Source organism: Hylobates moloch, unplaced genomic scaffold (genome assembly GCF_009828535.3).
Source record: "Hylobates moloch isolate HMO894 unplaced genomic scaffold, HMol_V3 SCAFFOLD_14, whole genome shotgun sequence".
NCBI classification, from domain to species: Eukaryota; Metazoa; Chordata; class Mammalia; order Primates; family Hylobatidae; genus Hylobates; species Hylobates moloch.
This window is the reverse complement of record NW_026652289.1, coordinates 83,215,434-83,242,964: the sequence shown is the minus strand read 5'-3', so window position 1 is coordinate 83,242,964 and position 27,531 is coordinate 83,215,434. Positions and strand designations below refer to the sequence as shown.

General features: G+C 39.5%; 1 protein-coding gene across 1 annotated transcript in view; it reads left to right on the top strand.

Moving 5' to 3' along the window:
• Positions 1-27,531, top strand: part of LOC116482010 (neuronal acetylcholine receptor subunit alpha-7) — a 143,181-nt gene that overhangs the window by 39,323 nt on the left and 76,327 nt on the right. Inside the window, exon 3 of the mRNA XM_032175132.2 lies at positions 26,809-26,853. Within this exon, the coding sequence (XP_032031023.1) occupies positions 26,809-26,853 (45 nt within the window). The remainder of the gene's footprint in view (positions 1-26,808; positions 26,854-27,531) is intronic.

Sequence of the window (27,531 nt, the reverse complement as noted above, 5' to 3'; positions counted from 1 at the left end):
TATGGCACATTTTGGTATGTACTCCATGGCCACGTGAAAAGAGTATATTCTGCTTTTGTTCAGTGGGGTGTTATATAAATTTTAGTTATATCTTGTTGGTTGATATTGTTAAGTTTGCCTGTATCCTTGCTGATTTTCTGTCTCTTCCTCTTTCAAATTGTGGAGAGACAAAGTATAAACATCTCCAGCTATAATTGTGGATGCTTCTGTTTCTCCTTTCAATTTTGTAAGTTTTGTCATCTATGTGTTTTGAAGTTTGATGACACACAATTAAGATTGCTGTGTTTTCTTGGCAGATTGGCCTGTTTATCATCAGATATTGTCTCTCCCTATCTATGGTAATTTTCTTTGCCCTGAATGCTTTATTTGATATTATATCAGGCCACAACAGATTTATTTAGATTAAGGTTTACATGCTATATTTTGTTCTATTGTTTTATTTTCAAATCGTGTGTATTATTTGATATAAGTTTCTTGTAGACAACTTATAGTTTGGTCATGCTTTTTTGTTGCTGTTTTTAGTAGATTTTATTTTTAGAGCAGTTTTAGGTTTACAGCAAAATTGAACAAAAGTACAAAGATTTCCCATATATCCTGTGTCACCCCACATGCATAATCTCTCTCATTATTAACATCCCTGACCAGAGTGGTACGTTGTTACGATTGAAAAACCTACACTGACACACCATTGTGACCCAAAATTCATAGTTTACATTAGTGTTTGTTCTTGGTGTTGTACATTCTGTAGGTTAGGGTAAATGTATAATGACCTGTATCTACCATTAGAATATCATTCAGAATAGTTTCACTGACCCCCAAGTCTTCTCTGCTCCACCTAGTTATCCCTCGCTCCACCCAACTCTTGACAACCCTTGGTCTTTTTACAGTATCTATAATTTTACCTTTTCCAGAATGTCAACTCTGGGAATGTATGGTCCCATAGTTGGGAGCATACAGAATGTAGCCTTTTCAGATTGACTTCTTTCACATAGTAATATGCATTTAAAGTTCCTCCATGTCTTTTTATGGCTTGATAGCTCATTTTTTTTTTTTAGTGTTGAATAATAATCCATTGTCCAGATATACCACAGATTACCCATTTACCTACTGAATGATATTTTGGTTGCTTCCAGTTTTGGGCAATTATGAATAAAGCTTCTGTAAACATCTGTGTGTAGGTATTGTGTGGACATATGTTTTCAAATCCTTTGGGTAAATACCAAAGAGGGCAATTGCTGGATTAAATGATAAGAGTATGTTTAGTTTTGTAAGAAAATCCTAGACTGTCATTCCAAGTGACTGTACCATTGTCTGTTCTCACCAGCAATAAATGAGAATTCCTGTTTCTGTTCATCCTTGCCAGCATTTGGTGTTGCCGGTGTTCTGGATTGTGGCCATTTCAATAAATGTGTAGTGGTATCTCATTGTTGTTTTACTCTGCATTTCCCTGATGACATATGATGTGGAACATATTTTCATATGTTTATCTCTATGTCTTTGGTGAAGTATCGGTTAAGATCTGTCTTAGTCCATTTAGTGTTCCTATAAAGGAATACCTGAGGCTGGGTAATTTATAAAGCAATGAGTTTTATTTGGCTTACAGTTCTACAGGCTGTGGAAATATGGCACCATCATCTACTTCTGATGAGGGCTTCTGTCTGCTTCTACTCATAGCAGAAGGTGAAGGAGGAAGAGCATGTGTAGAGATCACATGATAAGAGAGGAAGCAAGAGAGAAAGAGAAAGAGGTGACAGGCTCTTTTTAACGACTAGCACTCACGGGTCTTATGGGAACTAAAAGAGTGATAACTCATTACCAGGAGGATAGTACCAAGCCATTCATGAGGGATTTGCCCCATGACCCAAACACTTCCCCTTAGGTGCCACCTCCAGTGTTGGGGATCAGTTTTCCATATGAGATTTGGAGGGATCAAACAAACTCTAGCAAGGTCTTTGGCCTATTTTTAAATTGGGTTGCTTGTTTTCTTTTTGTTGAATTTTAAGCATTGTTTGATGTTTTTGTATAACAGTCCTTTATCTGATTTGTCTCTTTCAATTATTTTCTCCCATTCTGTGACTTGGCTTCTCATTATCTTGAAATTTTCTTTTGCAGAGGAGTAGTTTTGAATTTTAATGAAGTCCAGTCTATCAATTCTTTCTTTCGTAGATCATCCTTTGGTGTTACATCTAAAAAGTCATCACCATACCAAAGTCATGTAGGTTTTCTCCCATGTTATCTTCTAGTTTTATAGTTTTGCATTTTACATTTAGGTCTGTGATCCATTTTGAGTTAATTTTTGTGAAGGATGTAAGGTTGCATCTACATTTATTTTTTCGTATGTGGATGTGAGTTATTTCAGCATCATGTCTTTTAAAGACTATTGGGACCTGTTTTTCTAGTCTCCTCTGCCAACCTGTATTAAATTACGTTATTTAAAACTAGAAAACCTAGAAGCAATGGTTACATTCCTGGACACATACACCCTCCCAAGACTGAACCTGGAAAAAGTCAAATCCCTGAATAGACCGATGACAAGTTCTGAAATTGATGCAGTAATAAAGGCCTACCAACCAAAAAAAAAAAAAAAACAAAAAACAGCCCAGGACCAGATGGATTTATAGCTTAATTCTACCAGAGGTACGAAGAGGACCTAGTGCCATTTCTTCTGAAACTATTCCAAGCAATTGAAAAGGAGGGACTCCACCCTAACTCATTTTATGAGGCCAGCATCATCCTGATACCAAAACCTGTCAGAGATACAACAAAAAAAGAAAACTTCAGGCCAATATCCCTGATGAACTTCAATGCAAAAACCCTCAATAAAATACTGGCAAACCAAATCCAGCAGCACATCACAAAGCTTATCCACCATGATCAAGTAGTTTCATCCCTGGGATGCAAGGTTGGTTCAACATATGAAAATCAATAAATGTAGTTTGTCACATAAACATAACTAAAGACAAAAGCCACTTCATTATCTCGATAAACGCAGAAAAGGACTTTGATAAAATTAAACATCCCTTCGTGTTAAAAACTCTCAATAAACTAGGTGTTGATGGGACATACCTCAAAATAATAAGAGCCATTTATGACAAACCCACAGCCAATATCATACTGAATGGGCAAAAGCTGGAAGAATTCCCCATGAAAACCAGCACAAGACAAGAATGCCCTCTCCCACCACTCCCATTCAACATAGTTTTGGAAATTCTGGCGAGGGAAATCAGGCAAGAGAAAGAAGTGAAGGGTATTCAAATAGGAAGAGAGGAAGTCAAATTGTCTCTGTTTGCAGATGATATGATCCTATATCTAGAAAACCCCATTGTCTCAGCTTCAAATCTCCTTAAGCTGATAAGCAACTTCAGCAAAATCTCAGGACATGAAATCAATGTGCAAGAGTCACAAGCATTTCTATACAACAACAGACAAACAGAGAGCCAAATCATGAATGAACTCCCATTCACAATTGCTACAAAGCAAATAAAATACCTAGGAATACAGCTAACAAGGGAAGTGAAGGACCTCTTCAAGGAGAACTACAAACCACTGCTCAAGGAAATCAGAGAGGATACAAACAAATGGAAAAGCATTCTATGCTCATGGATAGGAAAAATCATCATGAAAATGGCCATACTGCCCAAAGTAGACAGATTTAATGCTATTCCCATTAAATTACCATTGACATTCTTCACAAAATTAGAAAAAAAACTACTTTAAAATTCATATTGAACCAAAAAAGGGCCCTTATAGGCAAGGCAATTCTAAGCAAAAAGAACAAAGCTGGAGCAGCATCACTCTACCCGACTTCAAACTATACTACAGTGCTACAGTAACCAAAACAGGATGGTACTGGCACAAAAACAGACACATAGACCAATGGAACAGAATAGAGAATTCAGAAATAAGACCACACATCTAAAACCATCTGATCTTCTACATACCTGACAAAAACAAGCAATGGGGAAAGGATTTCCTATTTAATAAATGGTGCTGGGAGAACTGGCTAGCCATATGCAGAAAATTGAAACTGGATCCCTTCCTTACACCATACACAAATATTAACTCAGGGTGGATTAAAGACTTAAATGTAAAACCCTAAAATTTAAAAACATAGAAGAAAATGTAGGCACTATCATTCAGGACGTAGACACGGGCAAAGATTTCATGTTGAAAACGTCAAAAGTAATTGCAACAAAAACAAAAATTAACAAATGGGATCTAACTAAAGAGCTTCTGCACAGCAAAAGAAACTGTCATCACAGTGAACAGACAACCTATAGAATGAGAGAAAATTTTTACAATATGTCCATCTAACAAAGGTCTAATATCCAGAATCTACAATGAACTAAACAAATGTACAAGAAAAACACAACCCCATTAAAAAAATGGGCGAAAGACAAGAACAGACACTTCTCAAAAGAAGACATTTATGTGGCCAACAAACATATGGAAAAAAAAGCTCAACATCATGGATCAATAGAGAAATGCAAGTCAGAAACCACAATGAGTTACCAACTCATGCCAGTCAGAATGGCGATTATTAAAAAGTCAAGAAACAACAGATGCTGGCGGGGCTGTGGAGAAATAGGAATGCTTGTATACTGTTGGTGGGAATTTAAATTAGTCCAACCATTGTGGAAGACAGTGTGGCAATTCCTCAAAGACCTACAACCAGAAATACCATTTCACCCAGCAGTCCCATTACTGGGTATATACCCAAAGGAATATAAATCATTCTATTATAAAGATACATGCATGTGTATGTTCATTGCAGCACTATTCACAATAGTAAAGACATGGAATCAACCCAAATGCTTATCAATGATAGCCTAAAGAAAATGTGGTACATATACACCATGGAATACTACACAGCCATAAAAAGAAATGAGATCATGTCCTCTACAGGGACATGGATGAAACTGGAAGCCATTATTCTCAGCAAACTAATGCAGGAACAGAAAAGCAAACACTGCATATTCTCATAAGTGGGAGCTGAACAATGAGAACACATGGACATGGGGTACGGGGGGAACAACACACACCAGGGCCTGTCGGGTGGGGTCCTGGCAGTGGGAGAGCATCAGGAAAAATAGCAAATACATGCTGGGCTTAATACCTAGGTGATGGGTTGATAGATGCAGCAAACCACCATGGCACATGTTTACCTATGTAACAACCCTGCACATGTATCCTGGAACTTAAAATATAAAATTAAATTTAAAAATAAAAAAAATTACTGTACTTAGAGTATTTACATTTAATGTAATTATTGATATGTTAGGGGCTTATGTGTGCCATTTTATTTCTGTATTTTGTTTATCTTTTTTATGTTTTACCTGCTTTCCTATAGGCTATTTGAACATTTTTAAGAATTCCATTTGATTTATTCATAGTGTGTCCCAGTGAAACTCTTTGTGTCTATATAAATTATTCCAATGAGTAATACTCTATTATTTGAATATTAGTAGTTTTTCTAGGTATTATATTATTTAAGAATAGCTTATTACTGTCTACTAATGTTATTTTACCAGTTTGCATGCAGCATAGAAACTTTAACTCCCTTTATCCTCTCCTGTAGTTACCTTTACTATTTTCTCCACATACATTAAAACCATCTCAGACAGTGTTATACTTTTCCCTTCAACCAACAAACATAATTTAGAATATTCAGCAAGAGACAAAAATTCCATTATATTTGCCCATATTTTTACTTGCTGTATTTTTCCCTCCTTTCTCTCCACTCTTCCTTCTTTTTTTTTTTTATTATTATTATACTTTAAGTTTTAGGGTACATGTGCACGACGTGCAGGTTGGTTACATATGTATACATGTGTCATGCTGGTATGCTGCACCCATTAACTCATCATTTAGCATTAGGTATATCTCCTAGTGCTATCCCTCCCCTCTCCCCCCACCCCACAACAGTCCCCATTGTGTGATGTTCCCCTTCCTGTGTCCATGTGTTCTCATTGTTCAATTCCCACCTATGAGTGAGAACATGTGGTGTTTGGTTTTTTGTCCTTGCGATAGTTTGCTGAGAATGATAGTTTCCAGATTCATCCATGTCCCTACAAAGGACATGAACTCATCATTTTTTATAGCTGCATAGTATTCCATGGTGTATATGTGCCACATTTTCTTAATCCAGTCTATCGTTGGACATTTAGGTTGGTTCCAAGTCTTTGCTATTGTGAATAGTGCCTTTAACTGTTCTTATGAAGGTAGATGTGGTGGCAACACAATCTTTTAGTTGCCTCAATCTGAGAGTTTCTTCATTTTTCTTTCATTTTTGACCAATATATTTCACTGCATATAGGATTCTGAGTTGAACTTTTTTTCAGCATTTGAAAAGGTTGTTTTTCTTCCTTCTGAACTCTATGGTTTCCAATGAAGAATACTTTGTCATTTGAATTGTTTTTGCAGTATAGGTAATGTGTCATTTTTCTTTCTCTGTTTTTAAGGTTTTTGCATGGTCCTTAATTTTTAGAAATTTGACTATGATGTGTCGTGGTGGAGGTTTCTTTGGATTTATCTTGTTTGGGGTTTGCTCATTTCTTTAATCTATAGATCTGTGTCTTTTATCAAATTTGTGAAGTGTCGGTCATTATTCATGTACTTTTTCAACTCCACCTTCTTTCTTCTTTTATCTAGGACTCCAATTATATGATTATTAGATTTTTTTTGTAGTCCCATAGATCTCTGACTTTTTTTTTCAGTTTATTTTACCTTTGTTTTTCAAATTGAGTAATTTCTATTCTATCTGTGTTCACAATCTCCACCTGTAATTCTTAGTAAAGCAGGTTATATGTAAGATGAGAATGTTTTAGAGAACAACTCAGCATGAAAATAATCAGATCATATTTGTGACAATACAGGATGTAAAATATGGGGATCATAGAATAGAACTTAGTTCCTTCAACAATTGGATGATGCAATTAGTACAACTTTATGCAATGTCTTCTTTCCACTGTATATCTTATTTTTAATATGATTATATTATTTTGAAAAAATGTACTAATTATATAATATTCCATTTTATGTATAAGCAATGATGTATTGCTGGGCAGTTAACTTTGTTGATAATATTGCAAGCCCTATAAATAACATTATAATGAACATCTTTGGGTTTCCATTTTTGTTAATGATCACTGACTGTTTTTTAGTATAATTTCTTAAATGTGAAATTAGTAGCTCAGGCTGGGCATAGTGGCTCATGCCTGTAATACTAACACTTTGGGAGGCCGAGACAGGTGGATCACTTGTGGTCAGGAGTTCGAGACCAGCCTGGCCAACATGATGAAACACTGTCTTCTACTAAAAATACAAAAATCAGCTTTGTGTGGTGGTGCACGCCTGTAGTCCCAGCTACTTGGGAGGCTGAGGCATGAGAATCACTTGAACCCAGGAGGCAGAGGTTGCAGTGAGCTGAGATTGCACCACTGCACTCCAGCCTGGGTGACAGAGTGAGACTCTGTCTCAAAAAAAAAAAAAAAAAATTAGTGGCCCCAAAAGTTAATACTGTTTTTCAAAAAACTCTCTTTACTAAAGGCAACTTATAAGTTGCTTTGAAGAAAGTATGTGCTGGTTTATATATGTTGACTCATTGTAGGACACTGCCTATTTCACCATACCCTCATCAGCTGTGAGTCTTATTTTAAAATATTGACTTGAATGGTGACTTCGTTTATTTTATATGTACACATTTATGTGTAAGTAAAGATTTAAATAAATAGCCCACACAGGAAGCAAATTGGTCTTTCATTCTCTCAGGATCATTTCCAACCATCTGTGGTGAAAAAATCGTGAACCCATACCCAGAGGATGAAAAGAGTCTAGAATGTAGAAATGTAGCCGTATTTTACAGTTTTACTTATTATTTATAAATTTGATGTTAGAATTCAGTGAAATGAGAGAAGACAAACACATTGACAGGCACTTTTCTCCCCATTCATGTGTTTTTGGAAACCTTATTTTGCACCCTTCTCCCAAAGCAACAATACATATCCATAACCTTTGGAGTATTATTCCTTCCCTCTTCAGGTGTGAGTTTATTGGAGTAGCTTTTCATTATTCTTAGTGTGTTGTGTTCAGTTTCTAAGAGCAGGAGGGAAGATTGTGTTCTCTGTCTTATCTTCCTTCCCCTTGTGCCTCTGCCTTTCTAATGGAGCTATCTACCGGCAGAGCTTTGAGAACTCGATGCCTTTAAACTTTAGGCAGCACAATCGAGATGGCACTGGGAAAGTTCCTCCTGAGGGTTGAGTGAGTATTGTGAGAGTTTTGGAAAGGTAAAACGACACGGAAGGGTAGATGAGAAGGTTGGGATGTGTCTTTGGGGGAAAGGTGAGGGTAGGAACAATCTCATCCTTAAGATTTAGTTAAAGTTCTTCGACTAGGTTATAAAATGCTTTGGGGCTGTTTTTTTCCTGGGAATCTCTCCTTGTTTGACAACCTGATCTTTCATGATAACCTGACTTTTTATAAAATATAAATTAGGGCAAATGTATTCCTTGGTGCTATGGTTTAAATGTGTCCCCCAAAGTTCATATGTTGGGATCTTAATTCCTAATGCAACAGTACTAGGAAATGGGCCTAATAGGAGGTGATTAGCTAATAATGATTAATATTGTTATTGTAGGAGTGAGTATTGTGAGAGGGGGAGATAACAAATTATCTCAAGAGTGGATGTGTTAAAAAAGTGAGTTTGGTCTCCTCTTGCTCTCTCTCGAGCACTCTCTAGCCCTTCCGTCTTCCATCATGGGATGTTGTAGCAAGAAGCCCCATTGCCAGATGCCAGCACTTTGAAATTGGACTTCCCAGCCTCCAGAACTGTGAGAAATAAATTTCTTTATAAATTACTCCCTTCATGATATTCTGTTACAGCAACACAAAACAGATCAAGACACTTGGTCAAATTGCAAAGAAACATTGTTGTTCTAGGTTATAATAAATGTAAAAACTAGTGCAAATTTATTTTGGGCTACATGTGAAGGGATGAGATAAGGAGGGTGGATGGTGTGGGACAGAAATTCAACTGTTAACTATTATATAGATTCAAACTTGGATGTCATCTACACATAGCAATTTATTCCTAGCCAGTTCAGGGTTTATAATGAAAAAATATTTCCCTGACATATTAAGTGGCTCATATATAACAAAAGGTCATTTATGAAGGAAGGAATTACTTTGGTTATTTATGCAAACTATTTAATCACTTAAATTATAAAAAAGTTCCAACGCAATTTGGTTCCTGATTTTGTGATAGCAACATTTTTCTTGGTAATTGGTGTAGTGGCTTCAAGTCAGGAGTCACTTCATTCTCCTTTTCAGAAGAAGAAAAGGGTTTATGAATGGTCTGTATTTGATTTTTTAGCACCTCACTATTCATCAGTATATGCCCTAGATTAAATGGGCAATGGAATTTTGGGCTGAAGAAGGGAGAGGTATAGTTTTCCTTGTGTTAAACCTCTGTTTGATTAATTAGAATGAACTGCCAAGATATTTCTGGGCACTAGTAATTTATTATCTTCCTACAAGTCTATAAGAGAAGGATTAGAGCCTAAAAGTCTGTATGGAACTCGCTATTTATAAATTTTATGGAAAAACAAACATGTTGGAAAACTGCAAATTTAATCAGATTCTACAGGACTTCTTAGAATCCTTGTGACAGCAATATGAACTAAGAATTGGTAGGAGGGGTTATAGTTCTTTCTGTTTAATGTCCGTAATTTACATAGAGCTCTCTTAGACCATAGATTTAGGGTGACCCCAGCCTGGTTTCACAAGGTAGGACTTCCAGTGAATTCTCTCTCACCAGTGTGTTCCTCGTTTGGAGTTCAGCACTGGGGACTGACTGGGTGGCAATATGCATGAACACATACAGTCTCAGAACATGCACTTTGGGCAAAGAGCAGCGCCCCTTTAGGTCAGGGTTGGATTTACCGTGGCAGCTCTGGTAGAGGACTGAGGCTTTGGCATATCATGCTCAATGTTCCTTCCTCTCCGTCAGATATTTTTAATAAATGCACAAGTCTTTAATAAATGTGAATCACCAGTGGTGGACATTTTGTCCAAGAATTGTCCTGAAGAGGAAGACAGTTCGGACCAGCTGCCCTGGGAAACTCCTCAGGCTACTTTACTCGAGTGCAGCCTCGCTGACTGCTCATGCTAGTGCATTAGAAGGTGGCCATGAGGACAGGCTGGCGCTGCCTGCATGGCCTGCACTCATGCCCATGCTCATCAGCTGACCTCTGACTCTTTTTTTGTTTTTTTTTGAGATGCAATTCTGCTCTTGTGGCCCAGGCTGGAGTGCAATGGCACGATCGCAGCTCACTGCAACCTCCACATCCTGGGTTCAAGTAATTCTCCTGCCTCAGCCTCCTGAGTAGCTGGGATTACAGGCACCCACCATCACACCCAGTGCATTTTTGTATTTTTAGTAGAGATAGGGTCTCACCATGCTGGCCAGGCCTCGAACTCCTGACCTCAGGTGATCCACCCGCCTTAGCCTCCCAAAGTGCTGGGATTACAGGTGGGAGCCACTGCACCCGGCCTCCCCCTAATTCTTATATTTTAGCAACATGTCCCTGTAGGTCACTTCTAGTAGTCTTTGCTGTTTAAATAAGCTTAGGAGCATCTGCAAACTTAGAAAGTTTCCTGCCTTTCAGATAATTTATAAAAATATAAATGTTGATTCTGGCAGAAACCCCCCATGTAGGCCCTTTATCCCAATTAATGTTTTTCAAACATTAGAGTGCCTGACATTGTAATAGATCATTAGCCGTCTCTGCTACTTTATATATTTTCTCTATCTTTATCCTTATGCATACAAAGAAACTTAACACCATATTCCATTCATTCTAAGATGCACATTAGTTTCACATTTTAACTTTTTTATTTAAAATTGGGCATGTCTTACAATTGAATAGCATCTTAGATTTGATGACATGTGAAACTAGAATAAATGCTTAGAGAATTAACAATGGAATTGGAATTATCCCTTAAGTGTATGTTAAAAATAACCTGAAAAGAGTTTGTATTTAAAAGTATTTGCAGAGTTTCAATTATGCTGACTCTAATTTTTGTATCCCATTCTCCTGAATTCAGTTTCTCCTTCCAGGAGGACACCTGATAATAATTACTTCAATGAAGTGGTGTCAGTAATGACATTGTCTTTGTTTATCTGAAAAACGTTTTTCTTTTAACTTTACTCTTGGACGGCAGTGTAGCTGATCTTAGACTCCAAAGTTGAAGTCCATAATTACTTTCCATAATTTGAACATGTTACTTCATTGATTCCTGGCTGCTGTTATTGTGCTTTGCCATCTGCTCCCTGGCCAGTTGTTGTTACCCTGTAGATAAACTGTATTTGATTCTGTACTTTTAAGATATTCTTTTTCGTATTCTATCGTTTTACTACAATGTGACTTAGTTAATTTTAAAATTATAAATAAACATATTATAAATAAACTCCCTTGTAGTACCTTCAAGTTTTCTTTAAAGATAAACACTTTTGGCCGGACGCGGTGGCTCACGCCTGTAATCCCAGCACTTTGGGCGGCTAAGGCGGGCAGATCATGAGGTCAGGAGATCGAGACCATCCTGGCTAACATGGTGAAACCCCGTCTCTACTAAAAATACAAAAAATTAGCCGGGCGTGGTGGTGGGTGCCTGTAGTCCCAGCTACTCGGGAGCCTGAGGCAGGAGAATGGCGTGAACTCGGGAGGCGGAGGTTGCAGTGAGCCGAGATTGCACCACTGCACTCAGCCTGGATGACAGAGCGAGACTCCGTCTCAAAAAAAAAAAAAAAAAAAAGATAAACACTTTTATTTTTCAAGTTCACTTTAACAGTTATCTTTAAAGAAAACTTGAAGGTACTGCAGGGAGTTTCCCTGGAGGCCACACAGGTTCCCCTGTGAGTATCCTCTTGCATCAGTATGACGCTTTTTGTTACAATTAGTAATTGGATATTCATAGATATTTTAAACCGAGGTCCGTACTTTATTCACATTTTCTTGGCTTTTTTAAATCCCATTTCCTCTTTCTGTTCTACAATCCCATCCAGGACTCCATGTTGCATTTAGTCCTTGTGTCTTTTTAGGCTCCTCTTCATTGTAACAGTTTTTCAGCCTTCCCTTATTTTTGATGATCTTGACAGTTTGAGTAGGGCACTGGTCAGATATTTTGTAACATGTCTCTCCATTGGGATTTGTTGGATGTTTTTATCCAAGTTAGAATGGGATAATGTGTTTTGGGGTAGACAGACAGAAGAGTATTATATGTTATCATATCATATCCAGGGTGCATAATATCAGTATGACTTATTGTTGCTGTGAGCCTTAATCAAATGGCTTAAAATGGTATTCGTCAGGTCCCTCGACTGTAAAGTTACTCTTTTTCCCCTATTTATATACGGTACTCTTTGGAAGGAAGTCACTATGCACAGCCCAAATTAGGGAGTGGAAAGTAGTGTTTCACCTCCATGAAGGCAAAGTGTCTACATAAATTGAAATTCTTCTTCATGGAGAGTTTGCTTCCTTCACCCCATTTATTTATTTAATCATTTATTTATGTTAGTGTGGACTCAGCAGTATTTATTTTATATTTTGGATTGTAATCCAGTATTACCTTATTTTGTTGTTCAAATTGTTTACTAGTTTTTACCACTAGGTACTTGTTAAATTTGCTGCAGTATCCCTCTGGCTTAACAGCATTGGTGTTATTTTATTTTTTCACTCATTTTCCTTCTTTCTGGCTCTACAGTATGTTCCAGGTTCATCTGTTATATTTGCTGCCCAACACCTAGAATCAGCCCTTTCTCCCGAACTCCTGCTTCCTTATATTGGTGAATGATTAGAAAGTAAGGTTTGGGTGCTAGGTGGGTTCATTGCCATTGGGGTGTCATCATTTCTAGGCCCTTTCTGACAGAGCAAAGAGTTATATGTGGATATAGTAGCTCATATATACACAAATATGTACACAAATATCATATATACACAAATATCTATAAGTATTTGTGTATGTAACCATATGTATCCTTATTAAGCTAAACGTGAATTCATGCTTAAGTCTCCAATTCCTACTCTAAAGTGAGAAAACTGATTTCTACACATGGCATCCATTTTCTTAACTGTTCGATTGCAATATACATGTACAGTAGTTTCAGAATTGGTAACTTATAACTCTGTGAGGAACAACTTCATCAACTAGAGTGCAATGCTGATATACAGTTCCTTGCAGAATACACCCAGTTTCAAAGTTACTTAGACCAGCACCTTTTTCTCCCAGTCATGTCAGTAAGGTTGTTTTATACTTTTGTAATGCATTTGAATCCTTTTGTTACATTTTGTATTCCATCCTGGATCACCAAATCTCCTAAATATTTGTTTTGTATTTTGCATTCATTTTGGGTTACTCTTTGTATTATAAAGTTCTATGAGTTTTGACAATGCTTAATGTCTTGTACTCACCATTACAATATGATGCGGAATTCTCTGCCCTAAAAGTACTCAGTGCTCCATTTATCTATTCCTAACCCCCACCACTGGCAACCACTGATAAATTTACAGTCTCTAAAGTTTTGCCTTTTGTAGAATGTCTTTTTATTGGAATGATACAATATGTAGCCTTTTCAGCCTGGCTTCTTTCACTTAGCACTATGTATTTAAGAATCACCTACATCTTTCATGGCTTGATAGCTCATTTCATTTTATACTTGAATAATATTCCATTGTGTGGATGTGCCATGGTTTGTTTTTCCATTCACCTATTATAAGACATCTTGATTGCATCCAGTTATTGTGATTATGCATTAGGCTGCTATAAACATTCATGTGCAGGATTTCTGTAGATACGTGTTTTTGAATCACTGGGTAAATATCTAGGAATATAGTTGTTGTATCGTATGGTAACACTAGGTTTAGTTTTGTAAGAAACCGCCAAATTGTCTTCCAAAGTGGTCATACCATTTTGCATTCTTACCAGCAATGAGTGAGCCTTCCTGTTGCTCCCCATCCTCCCAGCAATTGGTAATGTGAACTTTTCAGATTTTAGTCTTTCCGATAGGTGTATGGTGGTATTGCATTGTTACAATTTACATTTCCGTGATAATATGATGTGGAGCATCTTTTCATATGTTTGTTTGTTATCTGTACATCTTCTTTGGTGAGTTGTCTGTTCATATCGTTTGGCCATTTTTTAGCTAGGTTGTTTGTTTATGTATTGCTGGTTTCTTTCCTATATTTTGAATATAAGTTCTTTATCAGAGACATATTTTGTAAAATTTTATCCCAGTCTGTAGTTTTTCTTTTCATTCTTGTAACACTATCTTCCATAGGGCAGTTTTTAATTTTAATAAAGTCCAACTGACTAATTTTTTCTTTGCATGGATCATCATGCCTTTGCTGTTGTATCAAAAACCATAATCACCAAACCCAAAGTCACGTATATTTAATCCTGTATTTTCTTCTAGTATTAGAATTTTATATTTTACATGTAGGCTTATGATACGTTTTGATTTAATTTCTGTGATAAGCATAAGATCTATGTTGAGTTTTTTCGACATTTATTTTACTTGGTGTCTACTGAGCTTCTTGGATCTATGATTTGTGTCTGTCAATGGTGTTGGGAAGTTCTCAGCCATTATTATTTCAGCTATTCTTTCTGCTCTGCTCTCCCTTCTGGTGATTCAACTGTATATGTGTTATACCTTTCAAAATTGTTCCACAATTTTTGAATAATCTGTTTTTTTTTTTCTTTTTGCAATTCAGTTTTGGAAGTTTCTGTTGACATATTAACCAGCTCACTGATTTCTTGCTTGGCTGTGTCCAGGCTCCTCATGAGGCCATCAAACGCTTTCTTTCTTTTTTCTTTTGAAACTTTAAAAGGCTTAAATTTCATTTAACTTGCATTTTTGACACAACATGTTCAAATTGCGTACAGGCATTCTTAATTTCTGTTACACTGGTTTTGATTTCTAGTATTTCCTTGCAATTCTTTCTGAGAGTTTCTTTCTGCTGATGTTACCCAACTGCTTTTGCATGTTGTTTATTTTTCCTTTAGCACCTTTAGCATATTTATCACGTTATTTTAAGTTTCTTATGTGATAATTTCAACATTTGTATCATATCTAAGTCCTGTTCTGATGTTTGCTTTGTCTCTGCAGACTGTTTTTTCTTGTCTTTTAATTGCCTTGTAATTTTTCTGTAACAAACCAGAAATGGTCATGACATTATGAATTTAGATAAGTACCTTTTTAGTGTGCGAATTCATGTGACAGGTAGTAGTTGGGCTTTATTTGATGCTTGCTATCAAATAAACTTTAACTGCCAGAGCCTTTAGCTTTAACTGCCAGAGCCTTCAGGTTCTTCTAGTGTTCTTGTTTTTGTCTTCCCTCTTGATGTCTGTCTTCCTTAATTAAATACTCTTTCTCAAAGAATCTACAGCTTTTTGGACTGTAGTTCACAGTAGTTATACTGGACCCCTCTTGGTGGGGTGATAAGTGGGGGTGAGGGGAAGAAGTGTTCTGTAATCCTATGTTACATGGTAGCATTGTAGTAGGCCTGTGTGTCTGGGCTCTGACCTTCACAAGTGTTTCTCTAGTGGTATAGTAGCGGTATAGCTTTTTCCCCCCTTAGGTAAGACAGAAAGACTACAGGCTGCTGGAGTGGGACCAGTGTAATTTCCCTAGCAGGGATAAGCTCTGAGAAACCCTGGAGAGTAGGCTCTAGGTGACCTATTTCCCAGTGGTTACTTCTCCCCTTCTCTTGCTGGAGCCACAAGGAGATCTTCCTTGCACATTTACCATGAGAACCTGGTGGAGCTTCTAGACATAAAACCCATGAAATTGTAGAGGCCTCAACAAGGCTGTGGCTGTCTGGGGGCTTCTCACTCTCATTCATTGCTGGTTCACACTCAGCAACCAGAGATTCACTGAAATTACCATTTAAGCATTACCACAAGTTCATAGGTCCAGTGGCTTCTGCTTTGAGCGAGCAGATCTTGGCTGTGCCCTGAATGTCATGTCTCTCCATATTTCAGTGTGGTACTTACCCTGCAGCGTCAGTCCCTCCTGAGTCCAATAAATGTCATTGATTTTTCATTTCATTCATTTTTTTTTCTGTTGTTATGAGAGTGATTAATTCTAAGCTATTTACATGCCAGAGCTAAAAAATGATGGAAGTTTGAATTAGTCTTTGATTTATACTTACATTTTTGAGGAACTCATACTTCCTTAATCTGAGGATAAGTTGGCCAATTCTGGAAATTTCTCGGCCATTATTTCTTTAACCTTTCTTTTATGAAACTATTTTATACACATATTGAATCTTTTCATTGTGCCCTTCAAGTCTTTCAAGCATTCACATTTTCCATCTCTTTATCTTTCTGAGTTACATTTTAGGTCATTTTGTTGAGTCTGTCTTCAGCTTACTAATTATCATTTCTGTTCTTTCCAATTCATTGTTTAACCCACCCATTGAGCTTTTATTTCAGTTACTAAATTTTTCATTTTGTAAAGCTCTTACTTTTGTTTTCCTCCAAATCTGCGTTTTTACCCCTAGAATATCTTATTCTTTTACTATGTTTTTGATTTCTTTAGTGCATTTAATCACGTTAAACATATTTATTCAGTATTACCCCTCTGATATTTCTCTTGTCTATATTTTTGGGAGCTTATTCCTCCTGACTTGGTTTTCTCTCTTTCACTCATGGAAAATTTTATACTTTATGTATTTTGTATTTTTGATCAGGAGGGTATAATCATTGTGTTTTCTATGCAACAATTTTTTGTTATTATTATTTTCTTTCTTTTATCTTTTTTGTGGTTTGCTAATTTGTTTGCTCTCATTGCATCTGTCTGGGTCCTCAGATTTTACTGGCCTGGAACAACTTTGCATGGATCATCATGCCTTTTTAACTTCTAAGCTAATTCCATGACTTGCAAAGTTCCTAGGCATCGTGAATTGGTTACATTTGAATTCTCCATCAGAAAGAAGGCCGATACATTTTCAGGAAATAGAGTAAACCTTACTTCTCCACTTTCAGCCCAGAATGACACAGACTGACTTGCTTGTTTCTTGGCCAAAGGTCTCTTCAAATTTCCTGGACCATGCTGGTGGAAGTAGGTGGGGGATTTGGTTCAGCCCTCCACCTACGAAAGAGAATCTTTTCTATAGTCCCACTTCGGCATTGTTTAGGCTCTCTGTGAATAACACTGGCCACCGGTCTCCACACTCCTGCACTCTGCTATGGTGTCAGCTCACATACTTACAATGTTCTTTTCAATTTCCTCTTGGATTTTTTTGTTGTTGTTTTGAAGGATTTCTTGTGCTTTCTTGTGAGCCAAAATCAGCATTTAAAAAGACATTTGTTTGATTTTCTCCAGAATTTCCAGGTGTTTGTAGCAGGATAGTATTAACATTATAGAGTCTCCTGTTTTGCTAGGACCAGAAGCAGGTCCCCCATGTATTATCCCAGCATACTTAACTAGTTTCTCTGTGTTGTAGTCACCATTTCAGCTCTAGCTATGGCTTCTTTGTTTCACTTCCATTTCCAACTTCTGTAATGGATGTAATCTCTTGGTGTGTTTGCTCTGCAGACACCATGATTATCTTACACCGTGATTATCTCATGCTATGCCTTCATGCCAGTAATTTAATTTTTTAGCTGTGTCTGTTTTGTTCCTTTCTGTTTCTCATCTAACTACGTAATAATTTGTTTTGGTTCTCAGTTTGTTTGTTTAGCTCTGCAATATTCCTTTTATTCTGTTATTTTATTAGCTCATCTTTGAAATCATGCTTAATTTGATCCAAGACTTATATAGTATAATATAAAGAACTCATGAGAAGCATGCCCTTCTTATTTGGGCTTTTTTCCAGGATACTTTGTATATTAGTTGTGTGTGTATGCCTGGCTGCCTTTCTTCTTTGCGCTTGTTATTTTAAAATTTTTATTTATGTATATATTTAATCATTCATTCATTCATACTCCTACTTCCTTCTCGTGGCTGTCATTCCAATTTGTTTTCATCTGGCCCATGCCTCATTCGTATTTTCTGTGATGTAATAGAGATGCATTATTTTTATGTTAGACTTTCCTGATTCGTGGCCTGATTTATTTTTGTCTTTGTTTATTAAGCCAATTAACCTATATTATTTGTAGAAGTATTGGAAATATCAAATAACAAAAAAAAAAAAACCCAAGAAAAATAAATGACTGCTTCTAAATCCTGTTCCTAACTTCCATTCATTCATGTTATCCTCTTCCCTTTCTATTGGCCTTTCGAACCCACTTTTCACTGGTTCCATACCAAGGGCTCTGTTGGGGTCTCCTTATCTCTAACTCAGTTCTTTAGAGGACCCCAATTGTGATGAGATTTATTGCAGCTAGCTTTTTGACAATTCATTGAAAAAGCCTGATATTGAAATTACAGAAATTTTGTAACCAAGGCATTTGTGGGAATCTGGCTGTGTGTGTGTATAGGTGTTTGCTTTTAGTCCAGAGACAAACAACTTGTAAACACTCAAGGAAATTCCTGAAAACTGATTCAGTTGGGATGATGGCTTAAACTTAAAGGGAGATGTATCCTTTCTGTTCAAGGATAGTTCAGATGAAGTTTGATTCCTGCTCCACTCAGTATGCTGGAAACCCAGCATCTCTCTTCCTCTTTCTCCTCTACTCCACAGTCTTCCTATCACTACCCATTGTCAGCTCTGCTAATTCAAGATCGATTCTTTCTCTGTTAGATTCTGCTCTCATGATCCACCTTCCAGGCTTCATTCCCCAAGAGGTAGGTCCTTTGAGGGAGATAGGGGGCCCTTCCTCATATAAAGAAAGGAAACCTTTCAGTTGCAGTGAAAAGTGCATGCTTGAACTCTTCCTCCCTCCCTGAGAAGGATGGGGCAGCTCTGGGGATGGAAGTCCACCCAGCGAGAACCAAGTGGACATCAGGTTGGGTGGGGCTCACCTCCCCCGGGCAAGCTCTCTTATTCCTGCACACACAGGCAGCTGAACACCTTGGTTTGCCATGCTCCCTTCAGTCTGGCGTTGGGCAGATTGGATCTGGATTTCACAGGGGAACAAAAGTCAGTGGTGTTGCCTGGATCCAGGGCCTAAGCTCAGGAAACCCGCCTGCATCTGTTCACCTGGCATTTATTCTCCCTAAAGGAGCCAGGCTGATCAGCCAGTTTTCCATCTTGTCATCATGGGTCTTTCCTGGGATTATGTCTCAAGGAATTATACGCTGACCTATTGGGAGGAAAAAATATATATATATAAATATACACGTATTATACTGTGGTCTGATTTTTTAAATCCCTTAAACCTTATACTTTGCATTGTTCTTGAAATCAGTGTTCTCGAACTGTGCAGGATTAACTTTGGTAGTTAAAAATAGAATCAAAGAGTTCAGAATCACTCTGCTGGGGGAGTTCTAGAGGCAGAAGTTTTTCCAAAGACTGCAGTCTCTGCCTCAGTGGCTCTTTGGAGCAACGTCTCCAATCTCAGGACCTTCGGGGTGCTGTGTTTTAAAGCATAATGCATTTCCTCTATTTGTCAGGTTTAACGGTACCGTCAGAAATAAGCATATACCTGTAAACAGTTCGGCTGTGATTAAGGAGCTCCAGAATCCTAGAAATAGTGAAGTTCCTTAGCTTAACCCTTTGCCAAGGTGGCTAGCTGGTGGATGAGGCCAGGATCCAAGGCTTGAAGGAAGTCAGGTTGCACACACTTTTTAAAAAGATTCTCATCTGCACATCTATGCATCGCAGAATAACCATGAATCCACTGGGAATATTAAATGCTGACCTCTAGACACTTAATTGTCCTAAGCCTTAATTTCAGTGGGAACCAAACCAACCAGGTTTCAAAGATGAGCCAATAAAATAACAGAATAAAAGGAACATTGCAGAGCTAAATGAATAAACTGAGAACCAAAACAAATTATTACACAGTTAAATTAGAAACAGAAAACCAACCAGTAATTATGTGCCACCCCTAAAAATAGGCAGCCGCAGATAGTGAGGAGATATTGCCAGTTCGGGCCAATTTTCTTAGCCTTTTCAGTACCTTTCTATCAAAGGAACTTTTTTCCAATAATTTAACAGTGGGGAATTTTGCTATATTTTAGGCACTTTTCTTTTTTTCCTTTTTTTTTTTCTTTTCGAGACAGAGTCTCGCTCTGTCGCCCAGGCTGGAGTGCAGTGGCGCGATCTCGGCTCACTGCAAGCTCCGCCTCCTGGGTTCACGCCATTCTCCTGCTTCAGCCTCCCAAGTAGCTGGGACTACAGGCGCCCGCTACCACATCCGGCTAATTTTTTTGTATTTTTAGTAGAGACGGGGTTTCGCCGTGGTCTTGATCTCCTGACCTCGTGATCCGCCTGCCTTGGCCTCCCAAAGTGCTGGGATTACAGGCGTGAGCCACCGCACCCGGCTCTTAGGCACTTTTCTTCGTGCTACCTATTCAGTCCTCGCAACATGCTGGAGAGAGAGCAGTTGACAGCCATTACCCTTGTTTTCACACATAAGGGAAGTGAGTCTCAGAAAAGTTCAGGGGATGGGACTACCCCTAGCCCACATGGCTAGTGAATAGCAGAGCCCACAGCCTGTGATATCTATATTTTTCACATTGTGTCCCCAACAAACAGACCCTGAGCAATCCCAAAATGTGAGCAGAGGTAGAGCCGAGCTCTGTATCCCGGAGAGCCAGGCCCTGTGGTATGAGGACCAGGATGGTCCTAGAAATGCCAAGCTCCCCATCAGCGGCTCTCAGACATCCAGGCTTCAGGACTCCTTTGCTCTCCTTAAGTTTATGGAGGATCCTCTTAAGTTTTGTTTATGTGATTATATCTATCAATATTTACCACATTGGAGATAAAAGCTAAGAAGCATTTTAAAGTTCATTAGTTCACTTAATATAATAAGGTCATTCCATAAATAGCATGATGTTAACCTAAATAGCATTTTATGGAAAATAAGCATATTTTCACCCAAGAAATCAGTGGGAAGGGTGGCGTTGCTTTTTATTGTTGCAAATCTCCTTAATGCCTCATGTAATAGAGGATATCTGGACTCTCTGACCAGCTTCTGCATTCATTCTGCTGCTGGTCCCTGTGTCCTGTAGCCTCTGCAAAGCTCTATGGAAGACTCAAGGGAAAAGGGGGATGAAAGAGGAAAATAATGTCTAACCATTATGAAAAAAGATTTGACTCACTGGTCCTCTGAAAGCATCTCAGAAACCCAGGGGTTCCAAGACCATGCTTTGAAAACTTCTGTCTTGTACAATTACCAAAGGGAATTATTTTCCATGATTGTAATCATAGTGTTTGCTGTTACAACAAGGAGGGCAGAATGACATCATGGTTCAAAACACAAGTGTTGAAAACTAAACTTTACGAAACTGAAATCCAACCCCCTAACCTTTTAAACAGGTTTCTATACTTAGCTGTGTGACCCAGGGCCAGGAGCTTGTTTGTTTCATAATTGATATATTTATGCATTCCTCTTCTCCTTTGATTATAAAGGTAATACATGTTCATAGCAAAGCATTCAAACAGAAAAGAGACATATGAAATTAAATTTGGGGGGTCTCCCATAATCTCCATTATTAAATGAGAAAAATAATAGTATTTATTTTGCTGGATTATTGTCGTGAAGCCAAAATGCGTTGTTTGCGTGTGCATGTGACATTTAGAAATGCAAACTTTATTTAAGGGTTAGCTTTGTTATTTTCAGGTATCGTTGATACCTGATACCTGACATTTATTGATATCCTCTTGGTAAAATACTTGTTCATCTTTTGCCCATTTTTCTATTGGATTGCCTGCCCTTTTCTGATGGATTTTTAGGAGTTTATTTCTTATTCTGGATATGAGTCTTTTGTGAGACCTAGTATCTTGCTGACTCAGGGAAAACCTCAGTTTGTTATGCTGTAAAACTAAGAAAAAAATTTGGTTGGCGTAAAGATTAAATTAGATAAAAGTCACCGTTGTTATAAACTTTAGAGTGCTACACAAATATGAATTTATATTATCCAGCTATTTTCTCTGCAAACAAGAATTTAGAAATGGTGGTGGTTAGGTCTGTTGTTATGTTTTTGCTTTTTTTTTTTTTTCTCAGCATCTACACAAAGGAAAAAAAATAATGTGATGGGAGCTCTGTAAAACCACATTGAATGATGTTACCCAGTAATTCACAAAAGAATAATTGCTGCAGAAATGCAAGATAGCACATTACGCATTACCACGACAGTTGTACTCTAAACCAGACAGACGATTATTCAGAGAGATTGATTTTAAAAAGCACGATCACTTAAATCAAAGCGTGCTCTCAACTAAAGAGCTCAGATGGAAAAAGAATGAAGGGAGTTAGGCGCGTTGACTCGAGGGTGCCTTGCCACACCGGCCTTCTGGGATTCTGTGGCGGGCTGGGGACCCTGCCTCCTCCTGTCTTCATCCCAGAGGGAGAAGGGAGTGTAGATCTTGCAGGAGAGCCGTGTGTGTGAGTAGCCACGTGGTGACAGCCACTGGCACTGAGTGACATGGCACGGATTGCAGCATGCTCCTCTTCCCACCTGCTGTAGCAGACAGGGCAGCTGTTTGCATCCCTGTTTCGGAGGAGAGAACATTGAAATGCACAGAAGCCAATTGCCTGCTGAGTCGGGAGCCCCCAGGGTCTTTGCCTATGTGAACTCTGCTCCTCCATGCCCTCCTGCTCAGTTGGGGAGGGCAGGAATAGCCAGGGGGGCAGCTTGAGGATCTGGAATTGCTGAAACCCGCTTTCACAGTGCAATTGTCTGAATGTTTTTTCCCCCACTAAATGCATATGTTGAGATCTGAATCCCCAAGGCGATGGTATTAGGAGGTGATTAGTCTATGAGGGTGCAGTCATGACGGATGGTCCCCTTATATACAAGGCCCCAGAGACCTCCCTTGCCCCTTCCACCATGCAAGGACACAGTGAAAAGTTGGCTGCCTATGATCTGGGAAGCCAGCCCCCACCAGACACCAGGGTTCAACCATAGTGGCAGGTTAATCATGGACTTCCAGCCTCCAGAACTGTGAGAAACAAACTTCTATTTTTTATAAGCTATCCAGTGTATGATATTTTGTTATAAGCATCCAAACGGAATAAAACATAGAGTCTGTGCTACTTAATTGCAGGCCCCTAGGTTCCTGTGGAATACTGTTCTTCGGGAGACTAAATGTGTATATTTATTCACAGGCCTCTGGGCCAGGGTTGGATGTTTCTGTCCCCTCTCTTGCAGGAACCCCCTTGTTTGACCAGGGTGGCCTCCAACTTGGGAAGGAGTGACTGCTGTAGGCAGCTCTGCCTGCTGATTCATGGTTTCAGGCTCAAGTGCTGCATGGCAGGCTGGGGGCTCTGGCAGCAGTGGAGGATATTTGGGTGAAAGAGAAGGAAACTTCCCTCCTGGGGTGAGGAACTGGATTTTGTCCCTAGGTAAATTCTGGGCAGTGAGAGTGGAGCCCCTGCATACCTGGCCTGAATGTCCTTCTGCTGGGGGCCAGAGGGCCATGTGGGAACTATAATCCCATCTGGGGACTTTCCACAGTCAGAGCTGTGGCCACCATCCCCAGGTCTCCCAGTTGACCTGCAGCCTGTGTGGCCAAGTGCAAACCCCGAGGCAAGTTGAGTGCAGAGCTGAAGTCCTCCCCCAGGTCCTCTGTGCAGAAGCCTGTCAGGAAGCAGGGGGCTGAGCTCAGCTCTAGTGCAGCAGGGTCGGGACATGCTTGCCAAGGATCGAGGAAGGAAAAGGCTGTGGGGAGAGGGGAGGGGACAGATGGACTCTGAACCTGCTTTTGGAGCAGCCCCTGGGGAGGGAGGGCTTTTCTTGCCAGCCGGTCAAGGTCTTATAGGAGAAGACACGGCACCTGCAGACCTATTGCTGCCAGAGTCCCACAGAACCTCTTTGAGAAGGGGGAAAGGGGTCAGTCAGGAGCCATTTTGCGAATGAGGAGACTGAGGCCTGCAGCCACTGCCTCTCATCTGTGGTCACAGGCATGGGGGCCTGGAGACAGTAATGCCTGGATAGAGCCTTGGAAAGCAGAGCTGGTGGTGGGGACCGAGGGACAAAGGCTCAGGGCTGGGTGCACATGGTGGATGTGAGGGGATCCACATACTGTGGTATTGCAGGATCACAGGTGGTTAAAGCAGAGGCTCAGCCCCAGGACGCCACCCCTTGTCACTCTGAGTGAAGTCCATGTCCCTGTCTTCCTCCTTGTAGGGACCCTGTTCCCTCCCTCCGTGACCCTTGCTACCATTTGTTGTTATAGGTTGTTATAAGTGTATCATTATTGTGTTGTATAATCCTACCTCACCCTCCCCCCCACCAACACACACATACATGCACACGCACACACACACACAAACAATTTTTATTCTAGGAGCTCAGGAGCAATATTAATTTCCACTGCACACATCGGGCAAGCATAATGCTGGGGACAGGAGGTGTTCCATAAATGTTGCATGCATGAATGAATGAATGAATGAATGAATGAATGAATGAATGAAAACTCGGCTGGACCATGGCTTGTAGCAATGGCTTGTGCACTTTACTCAAGATTTTTGACTTGATCCTTTGGGCAGTCAGTTGGAGGAGGGTGATCTGATCATATTGGTGGTCAGAAAGTCCAGTCTGAAGATGAATAGAGGACAGCCTCTGTGTGTGTGCACCTGCGTGTGCCTAGGGACACCAGGCTGCACAGTAGGAATGGGAAGGAGGTGAGGGACCTTGTCACTGCAAACAGAGAGCCAAGAGACTCAGACCATGTGTGGCCCGGACAGGTGCCAGGAGGAGGGAGATTGTTCTGGGAGCATGGTTCCTCATGCCCTCCTCTCTCCCTCTTGAGTCTTTGTGGGGGGCTCCCCTAACGAGCATCCCTGCATGCTTAGGTGGTGGTGGCTGCTGCTTGTTGATTACAGTTTGAAAAGCCGTACTTGGTCCCAAGCTGCCACACACCGCTGAAATTCAGTATTCCTCTGATGGGGTTTCTGTTACGAATGTTGGAAAGAAGAAAGCCTTTTAATTAGATTGGTAGCAATTGAGCTCCCAAACCACAGAAGCCTTTCTCTCAGCAGATGAAGACACAAATGCAATTAAAAGAAGGAAAGGCACCTAAATGCAACCCTTGCTAATTTTAAGTCCATTAAAAACAACAACTCTTTAATAAGTTGAGGCAACAGATACACATTATGAAGAGTTTAACTGTGCTTCCCAATAATATTGGAGCTTGAACTGGAACTGGTGTGCTCCAGCCACTTAAATGGATAGCTCTGTTGGGGATCATTTGCTTAGTGCAGTGTACAGAGACATGTTAGCTCTACAGCTTTTCCCACCGAAAACTCCTGGCACATTTTATTAGGAAAATGGGATATATTTTTTCCTATAACTGAATAAATGTTCAGCGTCTTGTGGACATTGCCTCTGGCCTGGGGTCCCCTGAGACATCATCCCATGTTCCTCCCCAGGCAGCCCTCTCCTCTCTGTGGGATTTGCCCCACCTGGCCCATCTCACCCCAGAGGTGCCCAACATGTGAGCAACTGGGCTGGGGCACTGATGTCCCTGCCAGCTGCTTACATGCTCAACGCATTTTCATTTTAATGAGAGGCAGCACTCGTTTTTCATTTGCATCCCTGCCCACTGACATGCCCCAGCAGATGCCACGTTCTTTCTGCCTTTGGGTCTTTTTTTTTTTTTTTTGAAACTGCCCATCGGTGAAACAGTCCAAGTAGATTCTATTGCGGGAGCTTGAGGTTTCAGCTTCTGGGCACATCTTCACAGGGGCATTAATTAATATTTTCCCTGGAGAGGGTGTCAGTTGCTAATTCACAGAGTCTTTTAGGTTGGAGTTGATTATTTCATACTGAATCACAACATTCTCAGTATAACTATTGTACAGAATTCACTCATTTGCCTCCTTTCACTGGGCTTGGTCAGCCATACTAAAACGCGAGTTGCCTCCCATTTGGAAAGGCCAGTCTTGACGGGTCTCTTCTCTATATGTCCTGTGCTGGAGCAAAGTCACAGCTGGTACACTATCCAGGCTCCCTGGTTAGCACATAGACTTAACTGGAGGCAGAACTCAGGGAGGTGTTTTGGAAATGTAGGAAAACAGGCTCTGGAGTCAGAAAGATCCAAGTTTGAATGGCTGCTTCTAAAGTCACCTCATCTTTCTCACCTTTAGTTTATTACCTGGGTAGGCTTTACCTTCAGGTGTATTTCAAGAGCCTGATGTGCCTCCTAGCAGGAGGATGAGAGAAAAGCCCAGATCTGCAGGGACAAGGCAGAGTCATGGCCCACATGGCACCACTCACACAGGATGCAGCAGCTCCACACAAGGCCATGGCCCCTTTCCTGGGGGAGGGAGGCATAACATAGTCGTATTTGTTTAAAAGTGTATATATTTTGGAAATAAATATGACTTTAAAAACTTGGATTTTCACCTACTTTTATTTTTTTTAAGCATATAAATTATTTAAAAATACAAAGATAAATAGCTAAATCATTAGCAGGCATCATTTCTGGATGGTAAGGTTGCAGAGTTTTAATTTTCTTCTTTATGCTTTTCCATCTTTTTTAAGTGCTGTATAATAAATGTGTCTTACTTTGGAATAAATAGAAAAGCTTAACTCTAGGGAAATGCTGCTTGCATATATTGGAAGTGCTTGGTGCATTCTAATTTCCACACACAACAATGATCTCAACAGTCAGATCCCCATGTGAATAATTGTCTCATTCTTTCTTTTGTAAACCATATTATTTATGCTGCTGCTTTTTTTTTTTTTTTTTTTTGAAGGATGAGAAGAACCAAGTTTTAACCACCAACATTTGGCTGCAAATGGTAAGTTAAGAGAATGACAATCTCTCCCATGGGCCTGCAAGATCTTGCACCCACGATTCTTGTCCTGATACCTGAGATGCTTGCTTCTGAGAGGTCCTATTTAGAAAAAAAAAAAAAAAAGCCATGACTGTCACACCAACTCCACACCTGCCAACAATGAATGTTGGGTGTATGACACTATAGTCTGCAGTGCTCAACACATGCACAAGATCAACACATAGGACAAGGTAATGTGGGGACACTTCAGAAGCACTTCCGGCAAGACAAGAAGATACAGGGTTGCGGGTAGATGTCCACAACCTGCACCACAGCCAGTCCCCAGGACACAGAAGCTCCATCCCTGCCCTCTGTGGCCTCCAGAGCTGCATGTTTGAATCAGGTGGAGTGTTCTGAAACCAGAGGCCCTCGTACTTTGTGCTCTAGCAATGCTTATAAGAATCTTGAAATGCTATCATTTGTAGATTTTTAACTTGACATCTGCAATACTAATCTAAATTTAATTAATTGCCAATGATGCTACTTAACATCCAATTGTAAATATTAACACTGAAAAACAAAACGGTCAGTCTCTATTTTAAATGGAATCAAAATACCATAATAATTTGATGCCCATCTCATTCAAACACCATATGAACAAGCCTTTTTTTCAACTGTCAGATATTTAACATAGTCCCTTTT